Genomic DNA, 13,848 nt, shown 5'->3' on the forward strand with positions numbered 1-13,848 from the left:
TGTATATATATATATATATATATATATATATATATGAAGCAATACTCTAAGAAATAAAGATGTAAGAACAATGCCTCTAGCATTGGTCGTGATTTTGTTAATCTCGTGTACGATTTCTTAGGTTGGGTGCTTAGTTGTTAAAACAACAAGGTGGCATGGTGGCACATGCTCTAAACCGCCATGCGCTTAAGGATAGGGCTGGAGTTGTACATCGAAATGATAATTGAGCTGCAAAAGTTGCTGGAATTTATTCATATCTGAGTTGCTATGATTCATCATTTTCCACGAACAAAACCCAAAGGCCAACACAATCCCTTAAAGGCGTAAATTGATGTTTTGGTGAAGGTACGTGCCAAACTGGCAGAGTACTGCTGGGGCTTAAAGACCCCTATTTAAGCTTTCAACTACCAATTCTTCCCTTTCGGTGAATCATTGGTGCCTCCACAAAAAGGAAGAAAAATATATAAAAAGAGTTTTATTTAAAGAAATGAAAATGTCAGTGAATTATTTATAGTAATTTCATAAATTACAGTATACAATATATATGCAGTGGTGTTCACATGGTCACTAGGTGACCAAAGAAATCATGGTCAATCACCGTTAGATTACATCCAAGGGTGGAAAAAGTATAATTTTAAAACTAAGTTGTTTTGTTTTCCACCCATGAATTTACATCCAACGGTGATTGACCATAATTTTCTTGGTCACTAGGTGACTATGTGAACACTACTGAATATATAGGTAACTTTGTGCTATAACTAATTAACCATCGATTTAACCAGTATATATAGATAACTTTGTGGTTAAAGTTACTTATACAATATACAGTCCCCTTCCATTGAGGGATCCCTATTTTTGGCCACTTTCTAGGGATAGGGCATTACACCACTTCCCAATTGAATTTTTACATCTCCACCGTTTATATCTTAAGTCTATATGAGTAGATCACCTCTACAAAATTTCATATGATTTGGTGATCGTTAAGACTTTCAAAAGTTTGATTTAGTTTTAATGATTTTGAACGGTCCAGCTTATGTCAAACTAAAACCGTTGAAGGTCATTAAAACTAAATTGAACTTTTGAAAGCCTTAACAATCACCAAATCATATGAAATTTTGTAGAGGTGATCTACTCATATAGACCTAAGATATGAACGGTGGAGATGTAAAATTATAATCGGGAAGTTGGTGTAATGCCCTATCCCTATAAATGGCTTAAAATAGAGATCCCTCGTTGGAAGGGCTATGTAACTATATAGGTAACTTTGCTTCTGTTTGATTTGAATGTACATAAGCATGTTCAGGAACTCGTCACGCTTTAACCACCGATTCGTCACCCTTTAGCACACCGAGGATTAGGAACCGCATTCCTACCTATTTTGCGACATCCTAAACCAAAGTCAGCATTTTTTTTATTAGTGTAAAATTTAGAAATTGTTATGGAAAATTCAAATTTTTGTATCAAGTGGCCTACGGAACAATAAAGTTATTAAAAGTGGTGTTAATGTGTTATACGTTCTTTTTTCTTTTTTTTTTAGGAAAATGTGTTTATACGTTCTTGGCCCTTGTTATTTCACAAAAAAATAAAGAAAAATATATGTGCTAAAGAAGAAAGAAATTAAGATATGGATGGAAAATAAAAATAAAATCTCCTTATTTTGGTAAAAAAAATAAAAAATAGAAAATTTAAAAGACAGGATCATTTATTGTGGAATGTGGACTCTCCAGTCTTGCTCTATATATGTTCTTGAATCTTGACCCTTATCACTGCTGTGCCTCTACTTTGTTCACAGTGAGACGATAGAGAATTGAGAGGCAGAAGAGTTCCGAGGATGGCAAAATCACCAGAAGAAGAACACCCTCAGAAGGTTTTTGGTTGGGCTGCCACAGACACTTCTGGGTCACTTTCCCCCTTCCATTTCTCTAGGAGGTAATATTTGGACTGGAAACTGTTTGACCCTTCTTTGTTTTCTTCATTATTATATTGCTTTGAAGACTAGGATGATCCAAAACCAATCTCTTTTTCTGTTCTTCTGGGCATATAAGCAAATATTATAAGTTGAATTATGCTTTGGCTTTATATGGTAGATTATTGTTTCTTTCTTGTGGCTTTTATAGTTTTCTATTTACTTTCACTCCAAAAGGGTTTAGCTCTTTGTTCTCTGCAGTAAAGCCCGTTGTCTTAACGATCAATGGCTTGTTCTATTAAGCTTCATACTGTTAATCCTTATAGGGTAACTGAAACTGGATGCTCATGTCTTTACTCAATCTGATGGAACTTTTTTATTTTTGTTACAGAATAATGCTACATGCAAATTGGTGAAGAATTTATAATGGGTTTTGCTTACTCTAGCAACTAGACAGATCAAAAGTAAAAGTACAATTCTTGTTTATCACAGTTTAGATCAAGTTATGCTTGTGGGTTTTGGTCTTAGCTATTCTTCATTATGGTCAATGCTTTCGAAAGTTTGGGGGTACTGACTTAATGTAGGGGATGACTCCCCATGTGGCTGTGTGGTTTGATTTTTGTCTGAAAACTGATGAAATAGATCAAATATAAGGATCACTTATTATCTGTGGTACTACTAGAGAAGATTGCAGCCATTTACTTGAGCTGTATTGTGTATTATTTGCAGGGAAAATGCTGATGGTGATGTAACAATAAAAGTCCTGTATTGTGGGGTTTGCCATTCAGACTTGCATTCTGTCAAAAATGAATGGGGGATCACCAACTATCCTATCGTACCTGGGTAATCATATTAATCTCATATCAGTTTCTAATTTTCTCTAGTTACATATCTATCTTACGGCTTTAATTGTACTTGTGACGATTATTTGATCTGCTAACTTATAAATCGCCGTGCAAGTTTACCGTATAAAACCTTATGCAAGCCTACTTCACAATTTTCTGTTTGCATCAATATGAACCATGTACTGGTGATTGGATGTTTGGTTAATACATTGAGTTTCAAGATATATCTTCCATCTTTCTATCTCAAGCTTAAATCAGCTCTGTGATTTTCAGAATTCACTTGTATAGATAAATAACTTCCAATATACTGTCCTATTACATACAACATGCAATGCTAGTATATATGTATATGCGGCAATTCGGCTTATTTATTGCATTGTTCTTAGTAAAAGTTTGTTCAATGTGTGCTAAGCATTTTAATGGATGTTATAGGCATGAAATTGTTGGTGTTGTGACCAAAACTGGGAAAAGTGTGACGAAATTCAAAGAAGGTGATCGTGTAGGAGTTGGGGTTATAGTTGGATCCTGCAACACATGTGAGCCCTGCCAGCAGGACTTGGAGAACTATTGCCCCAAAGTGATATTCACTTATAACTCCCTTAATCATGACAAAACTAAAACTTATGGTGGTTATTCTGATATGATTGTTGTTGACCATCGCTATGTGCTCCGCTTTCCCGATAACTTACCCCCGGATTCTGGTGCTCCACTTCTATGTGCTGGGATCACTGTGTATAGTCCAATGAAGTATTACGGCATGACAGAGCCTGGAAAGCATTTGGGCGTGGCAGGACTTGGTGGACTTGGTCATATTGCTGTCAAAATTGGTAAGGCATTTGGTTTGAAGGTAACCGTCATCAGTACTTCCCCAGCTAAGGAGGAAGAGGCTATTAACAGACTTGGGGCTGATTCTTTTGTTGTTTCAACTGACCCTGCACAACTGAAGGTAATGAGCTAATGATAAATCAAAGAAAAATTCAAAATGGTAATGTTATGGTTGCTTCTTGGCAAATGTTAAATATAAGTGTTATTTTCAATTTCTACTGTTCAGGCAGCGATGGCTACCATGGATTACATAATTGACACAGTATCTGCAGTACATGCCCTTGCTCCATTAATTGGTCTACTTAAGTTGAATGGCAAGCTGATTACTGTGGGTTTGCCTAATATGCCACTGGAGCTGCCTATTTTTCCATTGGTTCTAGGTACGTGTTTACCACGTTTTTCTTTCCCTCCTCTTTTAAAACCAGTCACTATAAAGTCTAAATAAGTTTATTCCCACAATGTGAAGTGATATGTAAATTTGCGAGTACCATGTTCTTTCTACTGAGAATAAATATAACAATATAAGTCATTAAGTTTCTTATAACATTAAAACCAACCAAGTTTTTCTTGGCCCGAACTAATGTTTCGAAAGGATCAAATTCTCATGTTTATAGGGAGGAAGCTTGTTGGTGGAAGTGACTTTGGAGGGATAAAAGAGACGCAGGAGATGCTTGACTTTTGTGCCAAACACAACATTACCTCCGAAATCGAGCTGATTAAAATGGATTACATTAACACAGCTATGGAGCGGCTTGCCAAAGCAGATGTCAGGTATCGGTTTGTGATAGATGTTGGGAACTCCTTGTCTCAGTAGAGACTTGGCTTCATGCCTCAACTGCTACCATGTTTGGTTTGAGACTCAATACTGCATTGAATAAGTAGCACGTTTTAATTAAGGTATGTGATATGGAAGTTTCTGGGGGATGTAGACTGCTAGCATAAGATGTATTGCTGTCCTGGAAACTTATGGTTTGTACCTATCTAGTTGTATCAATCCCCCACTTTTCGGGTTGACTTTATGATAAATAATAATATCTGATCAAGTTTCATTTACTCTTTTTCTTCAATTCAAGTTCTTGTCTGTACTGTTTTGGCTTTTGTTTCCTAATAATGTAATAGCCCGGAAATTTTATATTAATTTCTAATATTATTTGAGAATTTTTGAGTTAGAAGTTAGTGTGTTTTTGAGGTTCGAAAGAAGAGCGGAAGTGTTCGGACACATAAATTTACCCAAAACGGTTCTTTTCTCTTCAAGGGTCATAGAGTTGACTTTTTATCTGTTGGGTTTCTAGAGAAACATCCTTCACGAAAGTTGTAGAGCACGATGATACAAGTTCGTAGACACTTGGCACGCGTAAAACGGACTTCGTATGAGAAAGTTATGGTCAGCGAAAGTTTGTGGCTTTACGGGAATGTGATTTAAATAGGAAAGTTTTAGGGTTCACTTCTCATTTTCGCACAAACTCTTTTCTCTCCTTTTTTCTTCGCACGCCTCTCCTTCAGAACCAAAGTCATCTGTCTGACCCGACCCGAACCCGGCAGACCCGACCTGGCTTTTTCGGCCACCTCCGACCGATCTAGACGCCGGCACCGGTCAAGTTCTCTTCCTCTCCTCGGCGCAATCTTCCCTGTGTTGGTGGGTGAGGACGACTTGAGCTGAGCTGTGCACACCGAGCACCATAGTGAGGGCGGCGACCCGGTTTGCAACCCGATTGGATTCTCACCTCCGGTGGCGGCGACGAGGCTTGAAACCGGTCGGGATAGGAAGTGTTGGGCGTCCTTGTTCAATCCTTGGGGTTTTGTAGCTCGCCTCGTTGTGTAGAGCTGTGATGGACTTCTCCTTGTGGCGACACTACTTTGGCTGGAAATGCCATTTCTGGTGGCAACGAGACCTACTTCGTTGTGGTTGTCTCCTCGCGAACCTCAATAGCTGAGTGGGTGGCGCCAAGCTTGAGCTAACACGACGGAACTAGCAAGGCTGCTTTGGTCGGAATCTTGAGTTCGACGGCGACGAGGAGCAGCGTTAGGTAAGTGTCGTTGTCCTCCTTTTTGAGTGTGTTTGTGCTAGCTAACACGACGGAACTAGCTAGGCTACTTTGGCCAGAATCTTGAGTTCGACGGCGACGAGGAGCAGCGTTAGGTAAGTGTCGTTGTCCTCCTTTTTTGAGTGTGTTTGTGCTAGTTAGACAACTTGTAGTTGAGTTTTCAAACCTTGAATTACAGTTTAAGGAAGCGAGTTTACGGCGATGTTTCGGACCCAATTCCGACCAAATTGATCTTGACCCTAGGTATAAGAATTGCTCTCCTTGTTCTGAGCTACACATTTGATGTTGGGAGTTTGTCCAAATTTTGAAGTTTTGTGGCAGCGCGTGGCGGCGTGTCCGGTAGTGTCTGTGGTGTTTGTGGTGATGGTTAGGTAGTACTCATCGATACGTTTGTGTTGATATGTGATTTGTAGATTTTTGGTTACCAATATTGCATGCTAGGACTTTTTGGTTAATCTTAGACTTGTGCAAGGTTTTGAGTTTCTGTTTTGGGAATTAGAAGCAGCAGGTTTTGGGTCGTTTAATTCGATGACCTTGGAAGGTTGTCCTCTTTTGGGCTAAGGTTAGTTTAAGGGTGTTTGATATCCTATAGTACTTTAGTTACTAAGGTTATTAATTGTGTAATTATAGGTGACTTGTGAAGTGTGTTTTGGCTTGGCTCTTGTGTTGTGTTGACACAACAGGAATATTTAGGTGAGTAACATCTCACAAAGGTCCACTTTGGGACCAATTATTTATGGTTATTGTGATGATGATTATGATGATGATTGTGATGATGATTATAATTTAAAAATTATGTTTTTATTTGTTTTAAAATATATGAGCTTGATCGTCAATGACTCATAGGTAAGATAAAACAAGTTTTTCTATTATATGATTATTTTTTAAGGTTCATGTGATCATAATATTGTTGGTTTTTGATAGATTATTCTTGTAGAAATATCTATGTTTGTTCATATAAATATATCTATGTGGAAGGATATAATTTTTATGATGTGCTCTTTGTGTTGTTGATGATGTTGAATTAAAGAATATGCTATAGTTTGTTTTTAAATATATGAGTTTGATCGCCAACGGCTCATAGGTAAGATAAAACAAATTTTCCCTATTATATTGTGATTTATTGTGTAGATAGTCAAACTGGGTTCTAAGCCTTTAATCGGGTGATTGGTTACGGTTATGATGATTCTACTCTATTGTGAATTGTTGTGTAGATAGTCAAACTAGATTCCAAGCCTTTAATCGGGTGATTGGTTATGGTTATGATGATTCTACTCTATTGTGATTTGTTGTTTAAATAGTCAAACCGGGTTCCAAGCCTTTAATCCGGTGATTGGTTACGGTTATGATGCTATTATTATTTTGTGATTTAGTATTGGATAGTCAAACTGGGTTCCAAGCCTTTGGCTGGATGATTGGTTATAGTTACGAATAGAGCTCTAGTCCGTCTGTCGGTGTAGGTCATGGGAGGTACCTGAAGGTATCTAGGACCCATGAGTACATAAATTGTTGTTGTAGGTCATGAGAGGTATTTATTAATATCTGGGACTCATGGGTACATGTATATTTGTTGTAGGTCATGGGAGATACCTTATTGGTCTCTAGGACTCATGAGTACATGTATATCTGTAAAAGTATTAGTTATGTGGTTTTAACATTGTTCTTATTTGTTGTCATTTAATTTCCTTGTTTTGAGAATCTCCTGAACTATGCTTAATGCAAGAGATTCTTTAATCTTATTGTATGATTTTTAGTGGAATTCATGAACTATCCTTTTTGCATGATTCACTTATGATTTTGATTTGTTTTGTGAATTGTTGTGTTTTATTATTTATTCTCTTTTGAATTTTATTGTTTTGAGGCAATTCCTGAACTAAGTTCTAAAGCAGGAATTCCCGGTTTTATCTATGTGATGTTGGGTTGAGTTATTTTTGGGAGTTACTCATATGGGCTTTTTAGCTCACCGAGTTTGTTGTTTACAACTCGGTGCACCAATTCATGGTATATGGGTTAGACCTGCTGGTGATAATCAGTAGGGTTGAGACGGAGGCATAGTGACAGGGTTTTTAGTTGTTGTACTCTTGATATTATTATTTTTGGTAGACAGCATTAAACTCATTTGAGTGTTTTCATTTCTTAACTTTCAAGTTTATGTAAACAAGAAAATGTAATATTTAACTTGATGTTGAGTTGTATTTTTTTTTGGACGAAATGCAGGTATATTAATCAACACTACCAGAAGAAAGACTTTAGCCGACGAAAATAAAAAAACCAGGCCGACGAATTATTTTTTCGTCGACAAAATTTCCCTTCGTCGGCTAATTTAAAATTTTCGTCGGCTATGGTCAACTTTAGCCGACTAAATTAAAATTTCGTCGTCTGAATAATTTTTTTCGTCGGCTATAGTCTGTGAACTTTAGCCAACGAAATTTTTAAAAGTTTAGTCGACGAAAAATATAATTTCGTCAGCTAAAGTGCCTTAATTTCCTCGGCTAAAGTGTCTTATATTTGTAGATCTAGACAACAACTCATCTGGGAAAAAAAAACTATACGTAGAACCTTCAAACGCAAAAAAGTCGTGAAATAAGATATTACCAGAATGGTGAAATACGTCTACGGTTGAAAAATCACGGTATTCCGGTAAAGTCTCGGTGCCGATAGTTGCGGTCAATGCAATTTACCCTTATTATTCACTATGTTGCAGATTTGGCGTTTCGTGTACGATTGACTGTTGTGATACCTTTCCGGAAGCGTAACTGCCCTACGAGTCCGTTTAGGGCTTCAAAATGCAGTTTTCTTATTTCCGATTAGAGTTGACCGCTTCGATCGAGCCCTTAACGTTGTCGAATCCAGTTGAATTTTTTACCATAGACATCTTTCGTCATAATGATCATATCTGACGGTCGAATTTTGGTTTGTGAATTTTAGTCAACGGAATCACGTGTACTATTTACCGTTATTATTCCCTATGGGGAGCCCTATCGTCGGAAGGTAAATGTCTCAAAATTTTTATATGGGCAGTTGTGTCTCATCTACGTGAGAGTTTTTCGTGTGGAAGGTTTGACCAAACTACGTAATATAGAGGGAGATATGAGCATTTTCGTGTGATAAGTGACGATTGATTAGGGTTGACCGTTTCAATCGAGCCCTTAACGTTGTCGGATCCAGTTGAATTTTTTACCATAGACATATTTCATCATAATGATCATATCTGACGGTCAAATTTTGGTTTGTGAATTTTAGTCATCGGAATCACAACGTGTCTACTAATGTTATATAACCTGTTTAGTAGGTTTGAGCAAACTACGTAATATAGAGGGAGATATGAGCGTTTTCGTGAATTTATAGACTTTAGCCGACGAGATATTAAAAAAGTCGTCCGCTAAGGTCAAAATTTTTTTGGCGGTAAACCAAATTTGGAAGAAAATTTTTAAAGGACTTTAACCGACGAAAATATATGGAAAGTCGTCGGCTAAAGTCAAAAAATTTTCAAAATTTTCAACCAAAATTTTTGGCGGTCAACCAAAATTTTCAAAAGAGTTTAGCCGATGAAAATAAATAATTTCGTCGGGTAAAGTTCTTTATATAAGAGTTTTACCGGAGGTGGATGGTAAGAAGTTAGAAAATCAGAAAAAGTTCACGATTTTCTTTTCGGCCTAGCTCCGCCGTCAAGCCACCGGAGACCGCCACACTTGTCCCAAAAGCTTCGCCATCGTCTCTACTTTATTGCTAGACAGGTGGTGCATCGAGTGACGTCGCCGTGAGGGATAAGTCGAGCTCCAAAACTCCGCCGGTTCGGATTCGGTGTCGATCGAATTTCTCCTTCCTCAGGTCACCATTTGGTGTGTTCTATATATGGATAAGTTGAGTTTGATTAGAACTACATTCCCCTAGAATTTGGTTGCTCGATTCGGTGTGTGTGAGGAGAATCGAAGATTTGAAGTTTTTAGAGTTTAAAATTGGGGATTTTTATATTTTGATTCAATTGACCTGTTTAGGCTTAGAATTGGGCTTGACTTTTTCTAGAAAGTTGTTCGAAATGTTGAGAGGAAGATTCTGTTAAATTTTGGTGGTGATTGGAGGTGGCTGAAAGTTTCTGCAGTTTTTTTTTTCAAAAACCAGCAACTTTAGCCGACGATATTTAAAGGTTCATTCGTCGGCTATAGTATTTTTAAATTTTTTTATAAGGTTTACCCGACGAATTATGGGATATTTCGTCGGCTATAGTTATTTTTTAAATTTTTTTTATAAGGTTTAGCCGACGAAACAGACTATATTTCGTCGGCTATAGTTATTTTTTAAAATTTTTTATAAGGTTTAGCCGACGAAACAAACTATATTTCGTCGGCTATAGTTATTTTTTTATTTTTTTATAAGGTTTAGCCGACGAAACAGACTATATTTCGTCGGCTATAGTCTGGGAAAATATTTTTTATTACAGACTTTAGCCAACGAATATCTTAATTGTTTCGTCGGCTAAAGTCTGGAAAAAAAACCGACGACATATTTTTCGTCGGCTAAACTGTGGGACTATAACCAACGAAATTATTTTTTTCGTCGGCTAAAGTCATCACCGACGACATTTTTCTGACGAAATCTTAGCCGACGAGCCATCGTCGGCTAAGATCTTAGCCGACAAATTAAACTAACAGGCCGACGAAACTTTTTCGTTGGCTAAAGTGCTTATCCTGGTAGTGCAAGGCACGTGGCGAAAGAAGAACAAGGGACACAGCCCAGAGCAGACAAAGTTTGCAAACAAGATTTTCATAGTGATTGCCAAGACAAGCAAGACTAGAGAAATCAAAGAAAAACAACAAAACAAATACAAAGTCTGAGAACGATAAAGAAAAAGCCGAAATCCAACAGATATAGAGTAGCAACAGAAGATTCCGTTTAGCTGAAGCCACCAAAGAGGGGATCATGAAGATGGAGGGCAAGGCAACCCATCTCTCGAGAGAATACCAACAAGGGAGGATGGCGGACGGTCAATCCAGACGTCCGGGCACATTCTCCGCACCGTAAGCGAGGCGAGGTTATCCGCCGCCGAATTCGCTTTCCTTGAGATCCAAGACCAAACAAAACTTTGCCAGAAAGAGGGAGAGTTCTTGATCTTTGCAACAGCAGGGTAGATGCTCCAGATATTGCAATTGAAGGGAGAATTGATAGCATCAATCAAGCATTTCGAATCAGATTCGATGATGATTGGAAAAGGGGTGAGCTTTTCGGCAAGAGAACAAGCTTCAATACCCGCGCGAGCTTCCGCTTCAAGAGCCGAACCCGCTCGACAAGTCGTATGAACACCATCAATTAAATCACCATGGCAATTCCTTGCAACAACTCCAATACCTACTAGGTGAGTATCCATTGCCCAAGTTGCATCAAAATTTATCTTTATGTGTCCTTGTGATGGAGGTTTCCAATGCTCACAGTTGTGATGGGCAGATGCATTGTGTGTGTGAAGGTTTGTGTGATGGTGATGAACATGATTTTGGTTAGTTCGGGGAGGTGGTGGAGGAATGGGCTCTGGGTTAATTTGACTTGGAGGGAGTGAACTGATGGGATTTAGATGGTGGGGTGGATGAGTTGGATGGGATTCACTAATAGTTGAAAGAGAAGGCCATGGAATATTAGTATCGATGTTGAGTTGTGTTGACATTACATTTTTGCATTTGAGTTTAGTCTTCTTTAAGTTTGTTGATCAGGTCTTGGGAATTATATTATTGTGAGTTATATCATACCCAAATTTTTAAAATTTGTCATTCGAAAATTGGGGTGTGACACCTAATCTCTCTGTTCTTTTTTGGGTTGAAAAACTAAGCCAAGCTCTGTGAACCCATGACTTTAACTAGGCCAAGCTCGAGATTCACCTTCTTACTAAAATATAGAGGATAAAGTTTTCTTGTAAACTTTTTGTGTTTTGTTGATAGACTGTCAATATGGATCTTCTTGTTGAGGAAATCGGTAGTTCAGTGTCTATATTTATATTTTATGTGTATCCCTTTAGATTGTGATGCTGCATTGTTATAGTTGTGATGCAAATAGTTTTTGGATCTTTGTTGTTTGCTTCTTTTTAGATTCTGATGCTGCATTGGTGAAGAGTTTCAGTTCTCTTTCTGACTTTATGTTAGTATCTTTCTGAAACAGCAACAACTATACGTTTACTGATCTCTAGCACCATCAACAATATCTAATTTGCCTTCTGGGTTGATTCTGCTATATTGTTAGAGTTTGGATTGTTAACATCAATCGGTTCTGGTCATCTTAATCATTTATTTTCTCTCCACAGTGGTTTTGATCAATTTTTTCTTGCCAGCGACATGCATTAGCAATTATTGACACTAACCTGCTGAATATAAGCACTATAGTATGTAACAAACATCCATTTTTTGTACATTTGAGACCCCTCAATAGAACCAGTACGTTGGAATAAAACCAAACGAGAAAAAGGAAAAGAAAAAAAAACATGGCAAAAGTGAGAGAAATTGAAGTCATTGATCATATAGCCTTTTGCTTGCGTTTCAGTTCTGGATAGTAGAAGAGCTTGGTCAGATGCCCTTGGAAAAAGCCGCAAAACTAAATAAAAAAAGTAGCTAGTAGCTACCCTTCATTAATCTAATGATCAGCATATATTCACCATATCTCACTATATATCCATGATCCATCTCAACACTTTATCTTAACTCTGAAGTTCATAACTAAACCATGTTTTACAAGTTTCCTCTACCCCTAAAATTGTTAGATATATGCACTAAGACTGGGAAACTTGATTCTAGTGCTTTTGAAGCATTGTGTAACTAGACAGGACAAATCGTTACTAAGTTATCGTTTTTGATCGACTTTCGATCCTGATTCAGTTCTTTGTCTGGCATACAATATATGAAGCAATATTCTGCAAAATAAATTTGTAACAATATGCCTCTAGCATCAACTTGTTTGTCGTGATTTTTGTTAATCGATCTCTTGTACTATTCCTTATACATGCACCTTTGGATGGATCATATATGTTATGTGATTGCTTGTTTCCATGGGTGTTCACCGGAAATCATGAAGTCTGCCGGCTCCAAATCCTACCTACAACCATAAAACACAAGTGTTAGAGAGGAAAAACTAAGGTTGCTGGCCTTCCACTCTCCGACGCCCAAGTTAGGCAAGTGTGAGAGAGAGGGAAGTAGAGTAGAATAAGGAGTGGTGGTGTACCATTATGAGAGGAGGTGTGTCTATTTATAGAGCTAGGGTATGCTTGTACCCTCAAATTACCATATTGTCCTTAGGTGGAGAGTGTGGACTCTTGGGCTTTCACATGTGTTGGGCCATATTTAAGCTTTTTAGGTAACGTTTGGCATGTGATCCCGGTGTTTGGGCCCGGAAAAGGGTCCGGGTATAAACAAGTCTTCTAAGTCACCGATCAAGAACTCTCTTGGGTGGGGAGTTTGTAAAAATGGAAAACATCGGGAGCACACGGTAAACAGCTAGAAAGAGGCACCCTACTGGGGTGGCTAGTCCCCCAAGTCCCCATGCAAGAGAGGAATGGACCAGGTCCCGCTAAGTAAGGTGCCGCTTATTGCTATGAAGTTACTTCTTCAAATGCGTGAAGTCTCAGGGAAGGTATACAAGAGGACATGTCACATGCTAGGAGGAGAAAATATGGTGATATACATAACGTGGTTGCCTCTAGTGGTCTCTAGAGTGCCTACGTACCTATTTATGGGATCAAACCAACCGTAGTTCACTTTTTCTTTAGTTTTGTGGTTTTGTAACCACTATCGCTATGTTTAATAAGGTGTTGGTATGCCGTTAAGGCAAAGATACGCCGCCGAGGCATGGCGAGTGTGCCGTTAAGGCATGAAGAGTGAGTCGTTAAAGCATGGTGAGTGTGCCAATAAGGCATGAAGAGTGATGTTGAAGCCTAGAGGAAAAGTTATTGAAGCGTATGGCAGTCTAGCTGAGACTGGCAGGTGTTGGTGACGAGCGAGAGAGGGTGTCATTGAGGCATGATGGGTGTGCCACTGGGGAATGGCAAAGTTGGTGAGACATGGCCTGAGGTTGCTTAAGGGTGTAAGAGATGTTGTTGAAGCGTGGAAGAGGGACTGGTGGAGCCCAAGGGATATATCACGCTACAATGGAGAAAAGCTACCGAGTTGGAACATGGAGGGGTACTGAGGTGGACTGAGGGGGAGCTTACCGTGTTAGGATGTGGTGGAGCATACTGAGATGGACCTTGGAGGAG

The 13,848-nt window shown here is 38.4% G+C and overlaps 1 protein-coding gene and 1 non-coding gene across 2 annotated transcripts; both read left to right on the forward strand.

Moving 5' to 3' along the window:
- The first annotated feature begins 1,716 nt into the window (after positions 1 to 1,716).
- On the forward strand, positions 1,717 to 4,629 carry LOC101309770 (probable cinnamyl alcohol dehydrogenase 9-like). The gene is made up of 5 exons (XM_004288275.1): positions 1,717 to 1,929; positions 2,636 to 2,749; positions 3,184 to 3,697; positions 3,803 to 3,956; positions 4,191 to 4,629. The coding sequence occupies exons 1-5, from the start codon at positions 1,832 to 1,834 to the stop codon at positions 4,388 to 4,390; spliced, it is 1,080 nt and encodes a 359-aa protein (XP_004288323.1). The 5' UTR covers positions 1,717 to 1,831; the 3' UTR covers positions 4,391 to 4,629.
- A 5,851-nt stretch (positions 4,630 to 10,480) lies between these two features.
- LOC101310060 lies at positions 10,481 to 12,062 on the forward strand. Its single transcript, XR_183750.1, has 2 exons — positions 10,481 to 10,974; positions 11,083 to 12,062. It is a non-coding gene; the product is annotated as an uncharacterized LOC101310060 (transcript).
- Positions 12,063 to 13,848: the final 1,786 nt, after the last annotated feature.

The sequence above is a fragment of the Fragaria vesca genome, linkage group LG1, assembly GCF_000184155.1.
Source record: "Fragaria vesca subsp. vesca linkage group LG1, FraVesHawaii_1.0, whole genome shotgun sequence".
NCBI classification, from domain to species: Eukaryota; Viridiplantae; Streptophyta; class Magnoliopsida; order Rosales; family Rosaceae; genus Fragaria; species Fragaria vesca.

Bases quoted from the DNA above. Each gene is read 5' to 3' on its own strand.
- LOC101309770 (XM_004288275.1), top strand. From the start codon at position 1,832: ATGGCAAAATCACCAGAAGAAGAACACCCTCAGAAGGTTTTTGGTTGG. The intron at 2,750-3,183 runs GTAATCATATTA...TGGATGTTATAG, and splicing joins AACTATCCTATCGTACCTGG to GCATGAAATTGTTGGTGTTG. The intron at 3,698-3,802 runs GTAATGAGCTAA...TCTACTGTTCAG, and splicing joins CTGACCCTGCACAACTGAAG to GCAGCGATGGCTACCATGGA.